The sequence below is a fragment of the Ciconia boyciana genome, chromosome 2 (genome assembly GCF_034638445.1).
Source record: "Ciconia boyciana chromosome 2, ASM3463844v1, whole genome shotgun sequence".
Classification (NCBI taxonomy): Eukaryota; Metazoa; Chordata; class Aves; order Ciconiiformes; family Ciconiidae; genus Ciconia; species Ciconia boyciana.
The window spans coordinates 163,615,776-163,628,779 of NC_132935.1; the positions used below are offsets into that span (position 1 = coordinate 163,615,776).

The window sequence follows — 13,004 nt, forward strand, 5'->3', positions numbered from 1 at the left end:
CATTATTAGGAAAAAAAAAAGAAAAAAAGAAAGAAACATTTCCATTGCTTACTCCTCTGTTAAGAAGTTCCCAATAGATCTTTAACAAGAAAGAAAAAAAGTCAGCTGGATTTTTACAATATAATGTGAAACAGAAAACTGACAGCTGGTTTTGCATAGTTAGCCCAGAGATTTTGAAGCAATTGTCCCACGCAAGTCTCACCCGCCCTCCTTGCCCCACAAAGGCATAACATCACAGCACCTTGGAAATCAGAGGCACAAACTTGTTTTTGTTTTACAAATAGGGCTGTGCGGTACTGTGTTTTATTAGTTTAAAAAGAATCTGTAAAACATAGGATTATGTGTTTGTAAATTATATAGCTACAGAATTCTTGTACACTGAAATTTCAAAAGCTGCAACATCAGTACACACCAGTGTCATTTAGATACTTTATTGTCCCCAACCAGTCTAATCAAAATCATGCTGTGATAAAGTGATTGCATACACTGATAACCAAATCTCTTCAGGTGTTGAGTTTCTTCCATGTATAACTTTGCTGTTTAAAAAAGATTGAAGGGCAAAACAAATAGACAAATTATTCTTCCAAAGCTACCTAAATGAACACAGCAATATTGTACATTTGCTACGATCTTCCATTCAAAACCTGCCACGCTTCCTGGTGGTTAACAAGTATTCTGCGCACAGCCCTAGTTTACAAATGGCAATTTAATCGTAACACTTCAGTTGAATTTCAAGAATCTAAGGCATTCTGCCTTACAGCTTAATTTAAAAATACCTATACAGGCAAAAAACCTTTTTTAACCCGACATAAAAAGGACAACAGAACTTCAGGCCAGGCAGCATTTCTTTAGCTGAACAGAATGACCAACTGGAAAAGACTTATTAATACTTCTATAATATCCAGAAATAGAATTGAAAACCAGGGTTTATAACAGCCCTGGTGACCTGCATGCATTAACTGCACTTCAAAATATGTAAGAGATTTAGGAAATAAGTACTTTTTCCTATTTTATTTTTTAAAATCTTGTATTTAAAATACAATCAAATACCCGTATTGCAAATTTTACAAACATTCCACTTATTATCTGACTTTATGGACAGAACTATATTGCTTTGTTAAAATCTAGAAACTCTAAGTATATAGCGTATGTATATTCACGCAAACTTAACACTTGAAATTTCAAGTACAATGATAGTGTCAAAATAAACAACTATGACAGTTTGATCCCTTTGGCCAAATCTGAATACCGAGGGAAGTCCAAACCTGACTGCAGAGCACTCCAAGTTTTATTTCAATGGGAATGAGTTAAAAAAAAAAATAATCAGAAGTTATAGAAAATACTCTTAAAATACTAGCAGAGATCAAAACTGTTGCTAAGTTTTTTGCCTTTGTATTGTCACTAAGTGTCATTTTAATGCTGTACTAAGTTAAAGTAAGTTGGTTTGTTTTTTTTTTTTAAATTTGTGGATTTCAAGAGCCAAAATAAACACTACAGAACAAGTATGGTTGTACAGAACATCATCAGAACCGTTCTTCCAGAAGCTGGTGCAGAAGTTCAGTTGTCCATTATATGTGGATTTTAAAACAATACAAGACACTTTAATAATCAACATTCATTCACAGACTTAAGGCAACTGGTTCATGAAATCGCTGCTTTCATAAATGCAAACTAATGACATGGTTCGTCTCACGTACAACAGGTAACAACCATTAAATGGCAATGTCTCAGTGGGGTTATTTATTGTCTAATTGGAAGATTGTTTGGTCTAATGCTAGCGAGAAAGTCTTTGAATTTTTTCAGCCATTCCTATCATACCTGCACAACTAACTACAACCTGAATACTTCCCTGCAATATGTATTTGAAGCCCCTAGAAGCTACAAACACAGTTGAAAATACTGCTCAGAGAACAACTTTTTGGCAGCTTACAGTTTCATTACTCTGAAGTCAAATACAAAATTAAACAATCTTAAACTGAAAGTAAACGTTAATGGACTAACCAGAATCCATACGTCCTTTTTTTTTTTCCATTTTTTCAACAACGTAGGTTTTAAAATTTGACAGTTTTGTCTTTTGTTGTGGCACAGAATTATACAGTACTAAGGTAATGCCAAGTGGTAAGAAAACAAAATGGTGATGCCGTACAGACTCACGAGCGTCATGGGACTGCCTCCACCATCCCTCGCTACAAGACACAGCTGGAACACAGCTGCACTGCAAGGGGGCAAGTCACCTTTCAGTTTTATACTGCACCTACGACAATCTACTCACTGCCTGTGTAGGCTGGCCTGCCCTTCTATGAATGAATTTGTTAAGCTGCTTCACCAGTGTTTTAGACAAGGATGACGATCCCAGTCCATCACAAAAATTTTTTTCCAAGTCGTCAAGACTTTGAGAAAAACAGAAAAGGCAAAGGGGATCTACTATGCGGAATTTAGTGCAAGGCTAATTAGAAGCACCAACCACTCCATTTAGTTTTCTCTGATGACAGCCAAACACAGCTGTAATTTTTACGTTTGTAGATTTCTGGTGCGGAAAATAATTAAAAGGTGACACTGGAAAGGAAAAAAAAAAATAGGTGTGCTTTGTTCTTCAAAGGCTTAAAATAGTTAAAAGTTATTCTTTTGAAAGGGTACCTATGACACTACAGAAGATACTCAGCAGGTTCTCAGATTCAGAGATGAGACTTACTCAACTCCAAAGCCAGAGGACCACTTTTAGTCTAGGCTAGTAACTTCTGCCCTTCTAGCAAGACTCGATAAAGCTCCCAATCTGTACCTTACACCTTGAAGAAGAAGAAATACAAATTGGAGATATGGGAAAAATAGTTTTTGCATTTCTATATACCAAAGAAAGGAGAGGGCTTAATCCCAATTGAAAAAAAAAAAGTCTATAAAAAAAAATATCCTTTGCAGGTCACCTTTAACTGAGTTCTCTGGTATATCAGATACCATAGGATTAATACATAGGGGTGGGTTATGAAGCCTGCATTTTATTTATTGCCCAAGTTTGCAGCTTACAGAAAATGTTTCATAGCACAGGCACAGTGGCAAAAACAGTATAACAGCCGATGGTCAACTCCATTTGGTGAGTATACAGTAGCAGCAATTAAAAGAAAAAAGTACTCCAAACAGCTCAATACAGATCCAGCTTACCCAGATGGGTTTTTTTAAGAAAAGAATCTTAAACTAATAAATAGACCTCCTCCCCATTCTCCCAAGATAATGGTTTTCCAAAAAACGAGAGGCATGGCAGTTGTGCGTAAGCAGAGACAATAGAACTTCATCTGTCTAGCAGAGAAGGTGCTTTAGATCTATCAGCCACCTTATTTTCTCAATTCCGTCATTCCCTAAAACTCAAAACAACTGCAGATATGTTCAAAACTGTGCCCGAAATCGTATCAGTGAAACAACCATGTAATTAACTCAAATCACCCCTCCCACAAACGCTTAAACCTTCTGAGCATGACAAAATGTAATACAACTTAATGTCATTGTGGAGACAGGAACCCAGCATCTTTGTTTCAACTTTTTCCTTTGTTATATATTACAGTGCTCTATAAAATTTTTCCTTTTTCCTTTTAAAGCATTTAGACAATACAAGACTAAAAGATGTCTGGAAATACGTCTTATACAAAAATGAGTTTTTATCTTAAAATAACATTCAAAAAGGCACTTCATTCTGTAAGAAAAAATTCAGAGTCAGGTCAACTGCTCTAAGCAGGGGGGTAAAATTGTCTGCATAGTGGGAGGGGAAGAAAGGGAGAGAAATTCAACTGCTGAAATACAAGCTTCTTTTTTGGCATGTTTTAAGAAAAGCTGATCCAGTAAAAGATGTCCATTTATGAAATTCATTAAAAGAGTCCCATTTAAAATAGCTTCTTTTTTTTTTTCCTTTAAAAAAGTAGTCTGAACACATGACCTTAGGAGTCAGGCTTCTGAAGGCTTAATAGCATCACTCATGATTGTCCTTCGTGTCCAATGTAACAGGAAGATCAAGAGTAGCACTTCTGACAGGGGTGACCTCCCCAAAGCTTACATTTGAAAGAGCTGAAAAAGATGGAGACAACCTCTAGCAACTGCAATCTAGTAGCAGAAGTCAGTCAAAGTTAAGGGCTACCTGTTGCAGAGTTTATGAAGCATACTGTAAACTTCTTCCTCTTTGCTTAGTCCTTCAAAGAAAGGAATAAGATCTAGCAGCTCTGTGTCTGTCATGTCATCAAACCAGGACTGCACAGGCACCTGAAACAAAGCAACCAATAAATACTAAGGTGACTTTATGAGGTGAAGAATATGTGAGTTTTGCCTATGTTATGTCCTGTAATACTCACTGCCATCACAGTAAGGCAAATTGCTAGTCATTAGCATTCAAGCAGAGTACCAGGTTGAAGTCTACATTTTCTAGTATGCAACATCAACCCCAAATCCAACTGTAAAACAGTTGGCCTCCCAAATCCAACTGTAAAACAGTTGACCTCCCAAATCCAACTGTAAAACAGTTGACACGCAGCTGACCTCCTCCTACATGTCCAGTAACCTACATGACTCAACGCTGGATAGCTCAATTTGCTCTGTCTCCCTGATATGGAGAATAGACTGGAAGGAAGATTATGACAGGTTATGAAGCTGTACTGACACTTTATTTACGGGCAAGTCTTTTTTTCCCCTCTAAGTATTACCAGTGTGAGTCACTAAACATAGGCATGCAGCAACAACCCCTTCTGGCATGAGGTTGCAGAGGAAATATTTAAACAGCGAGTACAGAACAGTTCTCTGATTAAAATATAAGACCTTGAGAGTGGGTTCAGGAAATAATGCATATAACAACACTTCTTAAATATGTGGGCTGGATTTGGGGAAGCAGTTCTGTGTATCTTCACTATGGAAGTATACTGACGTCTTTTAAAGACTATCTTGGATCTTGTTACAAGCTCTGGTTTCTGCAGAGACTCGAATATCAGTTAGCTAACAGCACTTTCCTATACATGATTAAACCACTCTGACAAGGCCCTTAATTTCATCTCCCAAATTTCTAAAGCTCATTATTTTCTTGGCACTGAATTCCAAGATACCAAAGGATGATCTGGATCAGGGTTTTAATTTTAACCATGAACATAAATTAGAGCTACAGCTCCTGGTTATTATAAATAGCAACTTTAAACCATGCATGGCACCAACCAGAAAAATGTTTTCACCCAATCATTTAGGGCATCACAGTATTAGGATCTGAATTTAAAAGCTGATTGCTGCAAGATAAATAGCTCACATAAAAAAAAAAAAAAGCTATTCCAGAGAGGCAGGACCATGCAAAACAGTGTTCCTGATAAAAGTTTCCTCTGTTAATTTTAACAGTTCACAAAAAAGGCAGCCTAAAAACATCAAAGAAAACATTGCACAGCCTGGTTGTTTAAAAGTCAGTAGATTTAAGACGAGTTCCAGCTTGCTATCCTGGCAGCTGCAAAACAGATGTGAGCATCTGTACCGATTGCAGCAATGGATGGAGCAAGTGCCAGACCATTCCATCAGAGTTTCTGGAGCAGATACGAAACACACAGTGAAAATGCGCGTTGCTCCTGACTATTCTCCCTTGAAGTACTGTTGCCTGCCTTTTATCCTTATTCCTAAAACTTGATGAACTTGTTGACTAACATTTCTAATTATGAAGCAAGTTATCACAGAAATACTTGAAAGGAGAAGCATAACAACACGACAGGATCTTCATTTTTTTCTTCCCCTTAGCCATGAATACAGAACTCAGACAGTAACCAGTAAAGTATTAATTATCTTGTCTAATAAAATATTTTCATTCACACAATGAAAAAAGATGGAGTACCAAAAGCAGTTCCAGTAAACCATCCTTTCTGTAATCACCACTCCAAAGAACAAAAACTATGCTGGAGGACAGCTTTGCTTTTTAGAGCTAGGTTCTAGACTGTTTGGTATTTCTCAAAACTGATGGGACTTCACACCAAATGCTAAAACTGAAAGCAGATGAACAGTCATGACTGTGACACACTGTCAAGATCAGTTTGCCCTAGTCCTTCACCATTTGGCAGTGAATACTAGAACCTACCTGCAGTCTAAGAAAAAACGGAAACTAATATAAGTTAGCGTTCTGAAAGGCTTTCTGAATCAGAAAGTCTGGGCAAGGACCAGAAAGATCAAGTTACGTTTGAGTACTTCGAACACTAAGAATACTTACTGCATTTTCAGGATGGAAGATGTAAGATGCAGGAGAATTATCTACTATAATAACTTTACTCAGCTCACGTCCCAGTCGACTCAGATCCTTCACATAATTTCCTCGGTGGAAAACACAGGATTCTCTAAAGAGCCTTGCCCTGAACACACCCCAGCGATCCAGTAAGTCGGCTACTGGGTCTGCATACTTAAAAATAAAAGTTAGAAACATGAAGTTAGCAATGTGCAGATAAGGCTAATTCACAGAACTATACAAAGACAGGACACAAAATAATTTCAGATAAAACACCCTTTCTTCATTTTCTTCCCTCCTCCTTGTTAATTAACTTACATGCCTCCAAACCTGAAGTGATTAATAGAGAGATAACACAAAAGCAGGATGGTTATCTTTCTATGGAAGGCTACCTTGCATTGTAATGTTTTCTGTGATTTATCAATTAGGTTTTATTCTTGGGCCAACTTATAGTTATCCTAGGAGTTACCTAGAAGTTGACGGATCTAGAGATCTCACCTAACATTACCATAAAACCAGCCAATGCTAACAGAAAATCTATATGAAGCCATTTCCACAGCCGATTCACTTCCATGTGCCTCTGAAGATAAACTGCAACAAACGCATCTGAGCTTGATGTAGCTTTTTCAAATGATGCCCTTGGAACAACTGGGTCAGTAAGAATCTTAAGATTACCAAATTGCATAATTGGGCCATAAAAGACCAGACAAAGATGTTATTAGGAAAAATGCCCATGTACAATACTGGGAAATTCTCATTTTATATATAAGATGATACTTTAAGTGAGGCACAGCTTAGAATCCAACAATTTATATAAACTGTCCAAGGGAAAGTATCCAAATAAACCAGAACATGAAATAACCATGTACTTGAAAATGGTAGTTATAACTTATTTTTGCAGGATAGGAGTTACCATTTTCCTGTATTTTAAACTGAGAAACAAAATTGATGTTGAAATCAACCATCTTTTGACTATGAAAACTGCTAGACATCTAACTGCAGTATGAAGTTGTTCCATTATTTAGGACTTTCACAATGTGACTGAACAGAAAATGGTAAACAGAGAGCAGGGAAGAATCTTCTGGTAAGAAGGCACTATAGCAGATGAAACAGGGTCCTGTCCCCTTCCACCATCTCTACGCTAGGTTGGAGTAAAAGCTTACTATGCTAGAGCATTATTTAGAAATAATCAATATAATTTTACAAACAAGACACCACAAATACAATACATTAAAAGAAGTGAAGAATTTAAGATGTCTACTACTATAATGTCTACCACAAAACTACCTACGAGGTACTACTGCTACTGGAGACCAGAGGGCACAAAATATTCCTGTTGATGTTTCAAGCTTTACAAAATGTCTAATTTTCTAACTCTAGATTGCAACTGCACCTTGATAGAACAAAAACATGTTCCCAATTTTCAGACGCAGTAAATTTCTGAATCACTGGTTGCTCATGTAGATAGCGTTAAATACAGTGTACTTTATTTCATGCCCAGCTTTAATATACCGCTTTACTCACACGCTATTTGTTCTAATTTCTCACTATAACCATGGTAACTTGTTAGCCTTTCATATTGGCATTATGAGCAATGCATGGAGGCTACATTATGAGACAAGCCCATATGTGAAGGTGTTACCATGGAAACACTTACCCACACACTAGTAGACAAAGTACACACTGTCAGACAAAGAAGCAGAAAAGAAGGGGAAAAATTAAGATAGTACCAACTGTGGAAATACTTAGCCATAGAAAACCCAACTAAAAGTCCACTGACCGGCACCATAAGGGCTAATGAGATGAAGAGAGGAACAAACCTTGGCTAGACTGGCTGTGAAGAGTACACATTCAAAGAGCTCTCCCATCCTCTGAAGAAACTCATCCACATGTGGTCGTTTCAATACATAGACCTGGAATGACAATGACTATTTAGGTCAAATGGTGTTTAAGGTAAAAAAAAACAAAAACAAAAACAAAACAAACCCCCAAACACTCCTGTAATCCTAACACTTGAAGAAACAAAAGTTAGCACGGAAGCAGTTCAAATGAAATGCTGAAAGAAAAAAAAAGTATACAAGATAAAAGCAGACATCCAATAATGAGAAATTGAATGCACGGGCTGCCAAGACCCATGCTGATTATGCAATTCCAAATACTGTGCATCATCTGGAGTGATGCTTCTTGAAAAATCTCATTAAAGGCAAAGAGAGACAGTAGGGCTTCTCAAGAAGCGAGGATTCAGATCTCTCAACCAAAATGATTTTGATGCTGGCGTCTTCAGTCCTAAAGGGCTTTACAGAAGGAATAAATCTGGTGAAACCTCTATGATGACAGGAATTGCACAATAGGGAACTGTTTTCTTCCTGTGGCTAATTCTTTCATTTTTAAAATTCCAGGCGCTAGGTACCACATCTCACTACGGATAGTTATCAGTCATCTGGCTCTGCAGACAGCTTTCACCAAAAATCTTAATAGCACCATGCAGAATGTCTAGCAAATGCTGCTTTCAAAAGTTGGTGACAAGGTCTACAGCATCTTCTACTGTGACCCTGCCATAAAGACAGTAAATGCTCAGGATCTCTCTCCTCTTGAGCAGCTTGGTTTCAGCAATGCTATCTTGCTTTTTGCACTGACAATCATACAAGCAACAGCTTGGCTGCCTACTGTCAACAACCCGATTAATAAATATTAGAGCCTCCTTGCCTCTCTTTTCAGAGCAGGATGATTTGCGTTCACAAAAAATACCAAGATAAGGTAACTGCTGCTCAGAAAGAATACAAGTAGTTCACAATATACTGGGAAGCTGAAGAGGGGAGTCTGCTTGAAAAATACTTATCTATCTTGTTTGCACTTAGATTAAGTTTGAGAGAAAACACTGGCAGCATTTTATCTTCTTTGTTTGGCAAATACTCCTTAATACTGGAATTTTCAAGTGAAGTCTGGCATGTAACTGAATTCAGGAAGAATTGCAAGACCAATGCAATTTCAGGAATTTCTGTCTTTAATATGTAGAACTAGATTAATTGTATGTATTTTACTAAATTCTTATTAATAAAAAGGTAAAAAACATAAGGCACCCAGAGAAAAAGCCCAAAGGAGAAAATTACAGAAATGCCAGCTTGAATTGAAGTGTAACAATTAAAGCCTTTAGCAAAATAAAAAAAAGTTGCATAATAAGGACTTGAAATTGAAAACCTACATCTGAAAGCAAAGTTTTATTAAAAACATATATGATGGAGCTGTGCCTTAATGACTAAAGCAGAAATGTTAATTACTTTTCTACTTTATGTAGCATATAGCTCATAGCATGAAGACTTGATCTGCTTTAAGTTATTCCTATAAAGTTTAACCAAACTATTTCTGGCCCCTCAAATTCAAGCAATACATTCAAACTTTGATACAGATAACAATTTATAACCCAGATGTATTTTTTATTTTTTTTAAACAACCACAGCAGCACTTAACCAATTAATTAAGTGTGACATTTTATGAATTAAAGACAGTTAACAGATGTACTTCAACACCGCTCTCTTTCCAGATAATTACAGCAAAGTTTCCTGTATTTCAGTAGGCATAAACCAAGTAATTTCCTCTCCTATAACAATGCAATTAACTTTGTGTAGTAAGATTTAAGTGAAAAATTGTTCTGTAGTATTTCCTTTCCAAATGGTATCTTCAAATTTTTAGACACAGGTAAAGAGACAGTTGCAGCCCTTCTGCGTTTGGGTACCCAGAAAGAGACTACACAACTTGCCAGTTATTAGAGGAAAGATAGCAGGAGGCAAGTTACTCCTTACTCTACAGTTCATAATGAAGTTCTTAATTCTTTAGCCTTAAATTATATTCCTAATTTTTGAGGGCACAAAAGGGACACCTCAGAGTCTTAAAGTCATTCTTGGAGAGTAAGTGCTGGAATTTAGTCTTGATTTCTCTTTTAAAACCTAGTGTTTTCAGCCACAGCAAAAGAAGCCTCCTCTTTGCTCTCCATCCCTATCTATGCCTGTGTCAGTGAAGTATTTCCACTTGGAATGTAATTACAAACTCCAAGACAAGGATATGAACTTTGCTGCTTGCAACATAACCCACCTCCTCCATAAAGAGAGCATATAGTAAATCAACCCAGTAGCTGCAGACCAGGAGCTCCTTAACCACAGGCTTGTGGACAGGAGTGGGCAATATGCACTCTTTTGGCAATTTGTAGGTCTCCTAATACTGCTACGGTGCCAGCTGTTAAGTACACAGCATTTTTAAGTTGTATTGTCTCCACCCTGCAGTTTAGATCTCCTGATCCACCACAGAGCACCCTCAACCTCCTCTACTTGAGTTTCTCTTGCTGTTTTACTTTAAAACTTCCCTATTGGGCTCTGGCCAACAGATTCGCTCCTCATTTTAAATGCCTTATTAAAAATAAATGCAATCTCTTAGGATGAGGTCTCAACAAATTTTTCCCTTATTTCTCTCATTCTCTAAAAAGCCCCAACTCCTTCACCCCCCCGCCCCTCCTTTTTTTTTTTTTTTAACAACATTGGGTTTTTTTGCAGAACAACATATATTAATACTCTGGATGGTTATTCCCCTTGAAGTTTTTTTGAGAAGTCCTACTTAGACCCTGGAAGCAACTGCAAGTGTACTGGTATCCTGGACTACAAAATCTCTTTGGTTTACTTCACATAAAAAGCTTTCTTCAGCTGACAGTGCAGCTCTTTTCTCCTCTTCCTCCTCATTTGGAATTTTTTCCCCTTTACTTTGTTAGCGGCTGGACTTGCATCTCAATGCTGCATGGTTATTTGTGGCTTGGCTTTTTCCTCTGTTGCCTGATGTCTTCAGTTTAAGTCTCTAGACTAACTGGCTCCTGGCATTTTTCTGAGATTTAGATACTGTCTTCAGGGCATAAAAAAAAAACCCTCCAGTTTTTCTGCGTTCTATGCTCACTAATTTCTTCCTTATCACAGGAAGAATTTAGAGGAATACAGTCTTTTTTTTTTATTTAAAATGAACCTTACTCTTAAAATGTTAAGGCACAAATCAGGCACTAGGCATGTTTTCACAGGATTCTGCACTTACAGCTGCTAATGGCAGAACACAAGTAATTATCTTTAATTGTTTTCAAGCACTTGGTATTTCCACATACATTTTCTATACCTTAAAGCAGTCTTGACCTAGAAAGACTCAGTATTTGTAAACCAAAAGAGAAACCCAGCTCAATTTTAATCAATTAAATAGGACACAAAGAATTGTCCTTCAAAACCAGCTCTATAGTAACAAAATCTTCAAGTAATGACAAAGAAATCTGCCCATGACAACTCAAGCTCCTGTAATCTCCTGTTTCGTGGGCTGGGTGCATCTTCTTAACAGTGAGCAGAAAATAACACGTGTCCTTGAGCCTCGTCCTTCTGGTTCACACAGTTGTGGTTGCCTCCCAGTGCAAGTAACCAAGAATAGGCCAGCTAGAATGGATACAGCCTATCCTGGATTACTTGAACCAGGCCACAGCCTTCTGTAAGAAAATTAACGAATTTTGTCCTTTATATAAAGAAAGTTTATTATTTGAACAGTGTTTTCCCCCACCAATAAAACACACTTTGTACATTACATTCAAAGTATACATGCCAAACACTGCTTTAGCTTTCAACAAATAAAAATAAGCAATTGTTAATTGAATATAAAAAACACTGAAAAACTAGTTTTACTCACTTAATAAACAAATTACATTAAAGAATGACAGTAAAACCAAATCAAACTCTTCCTGGCTGCCCTCTTTACTCTTTATCACTGATAGCAAGGCACAAAGGCATTGCAAGTCAATTTGGATAAAAGACAAAGGACCACCATACCCTAAAAATCTTTACCCATTGGGGATTAAAGCTATATTTAACACACAGTTTCTAATCTGGGGGTTGTGGTTGCTCTGCCCTCATTAAATGGGAAGCACGCTCCAAAAGAGAGGATGTGTTCTTGCAGAAGTTACGTCAAGGGTACCAAACAGGTTGAACATCTTTTCTCCAGTCATTACTTTCATTCTCAATAAACTTCTTCTAAAGAGCACTCTCAGTTGCAACACATTTCACTGGACTTCCCACAGTTTCTCACTTATAATTTGGTAGAGCAGGGGACCAGCTCTAATTTCCTTTTATTCAGAGAACCAGAGAGAAATGAGAGAACTGGCCAGAAGAGTGTCAGCTTGCATTAGAACTGCCCTTTTGTATCTGAGCCATCATTTCCAACACAAAGCGTGGGATTCATCTCCTGTAACTTTAGCCGCCCTGCAGACAGACACAGCCTCTGCAGGCAACTAAAGACCCATAACAGAAGGAAAGAGAGGTACCTCCACACATGAGTTATTTCCTTGTAAAATAAAATGACAAATCCTTTCTAAAGACAAGGTAAATTAGGCTAGAGAAAGAAAGATGGGAGAGGGACAATGGGTGTTCAGAAAAGCTATTTTTTAACCTAGGGAAGGTGGTTTACTTAAGCACCCTTTAAGATGATGATTTGAATTGTCCTCCCTATAGAAGAACAAGAGTCTCTCTGACCTTTGGATTATCAGTGATATAAGGGAAAATAAACTTCCCAAACTAAAGAAAAACCTTTACTGAATACCTCTGTTGCACAACAAAAAGTTACAACGTTTACCACAAACAAAACTTGTTAGATAAGTCAGTCTCAAAACTCTTTCAAGCGTACAGCAATTTAATTTGCCACAACTTGTATTTTTGGTATATGAGATCTGAAGAATCTCATGTAATTTCAAATTTCTTTCTGAACGCACACTTCTGAAATGGTGTTC

The 13,004-nt window shown here is 37.3% G+C and overlaps 1 protein-coding gene across 16 annotated transcripts in view; it reads right to left on the reverse strand.

The window, feature by feature from the left end:
• Positions 1 to 13,004, reverse strand: part of CTDSPL (CTD small phosphatase like) — an 87,901-nt gene that overhangs the window by 4,512 nt on the left and 70,385 nt on the right. For 6 of the 16 annotated variants that reach the window (XM_072854812.1, XM_072854804.1, XM_072854802.1 and 3 more), the window contains 3 exons: positions 8,035 to 8,127; positions 6,203 to 6,388; positions 4,121 to 4,266 (listed from right to left, as the gene is read on the reverse strand). In XM_072854812.1, the coding sequence (XP_072710913.1) occupies positions 4,121 to 4,266; positions 6,203 to 6,388; positions 8,035 to 8,127 (425 nt within the window). Of the gene's footprint in view, positions 1 to 3; positions 4,267 to 6,202; positions 6,389 to 8,034; positions 8,128 to 13,004 lie in introns of those variants that run through there. The other 10 variants (XM_072854813.1, XM_072854803.1, XM_072854808.1 and 7 more) reach the window with 6 other exon arrangements.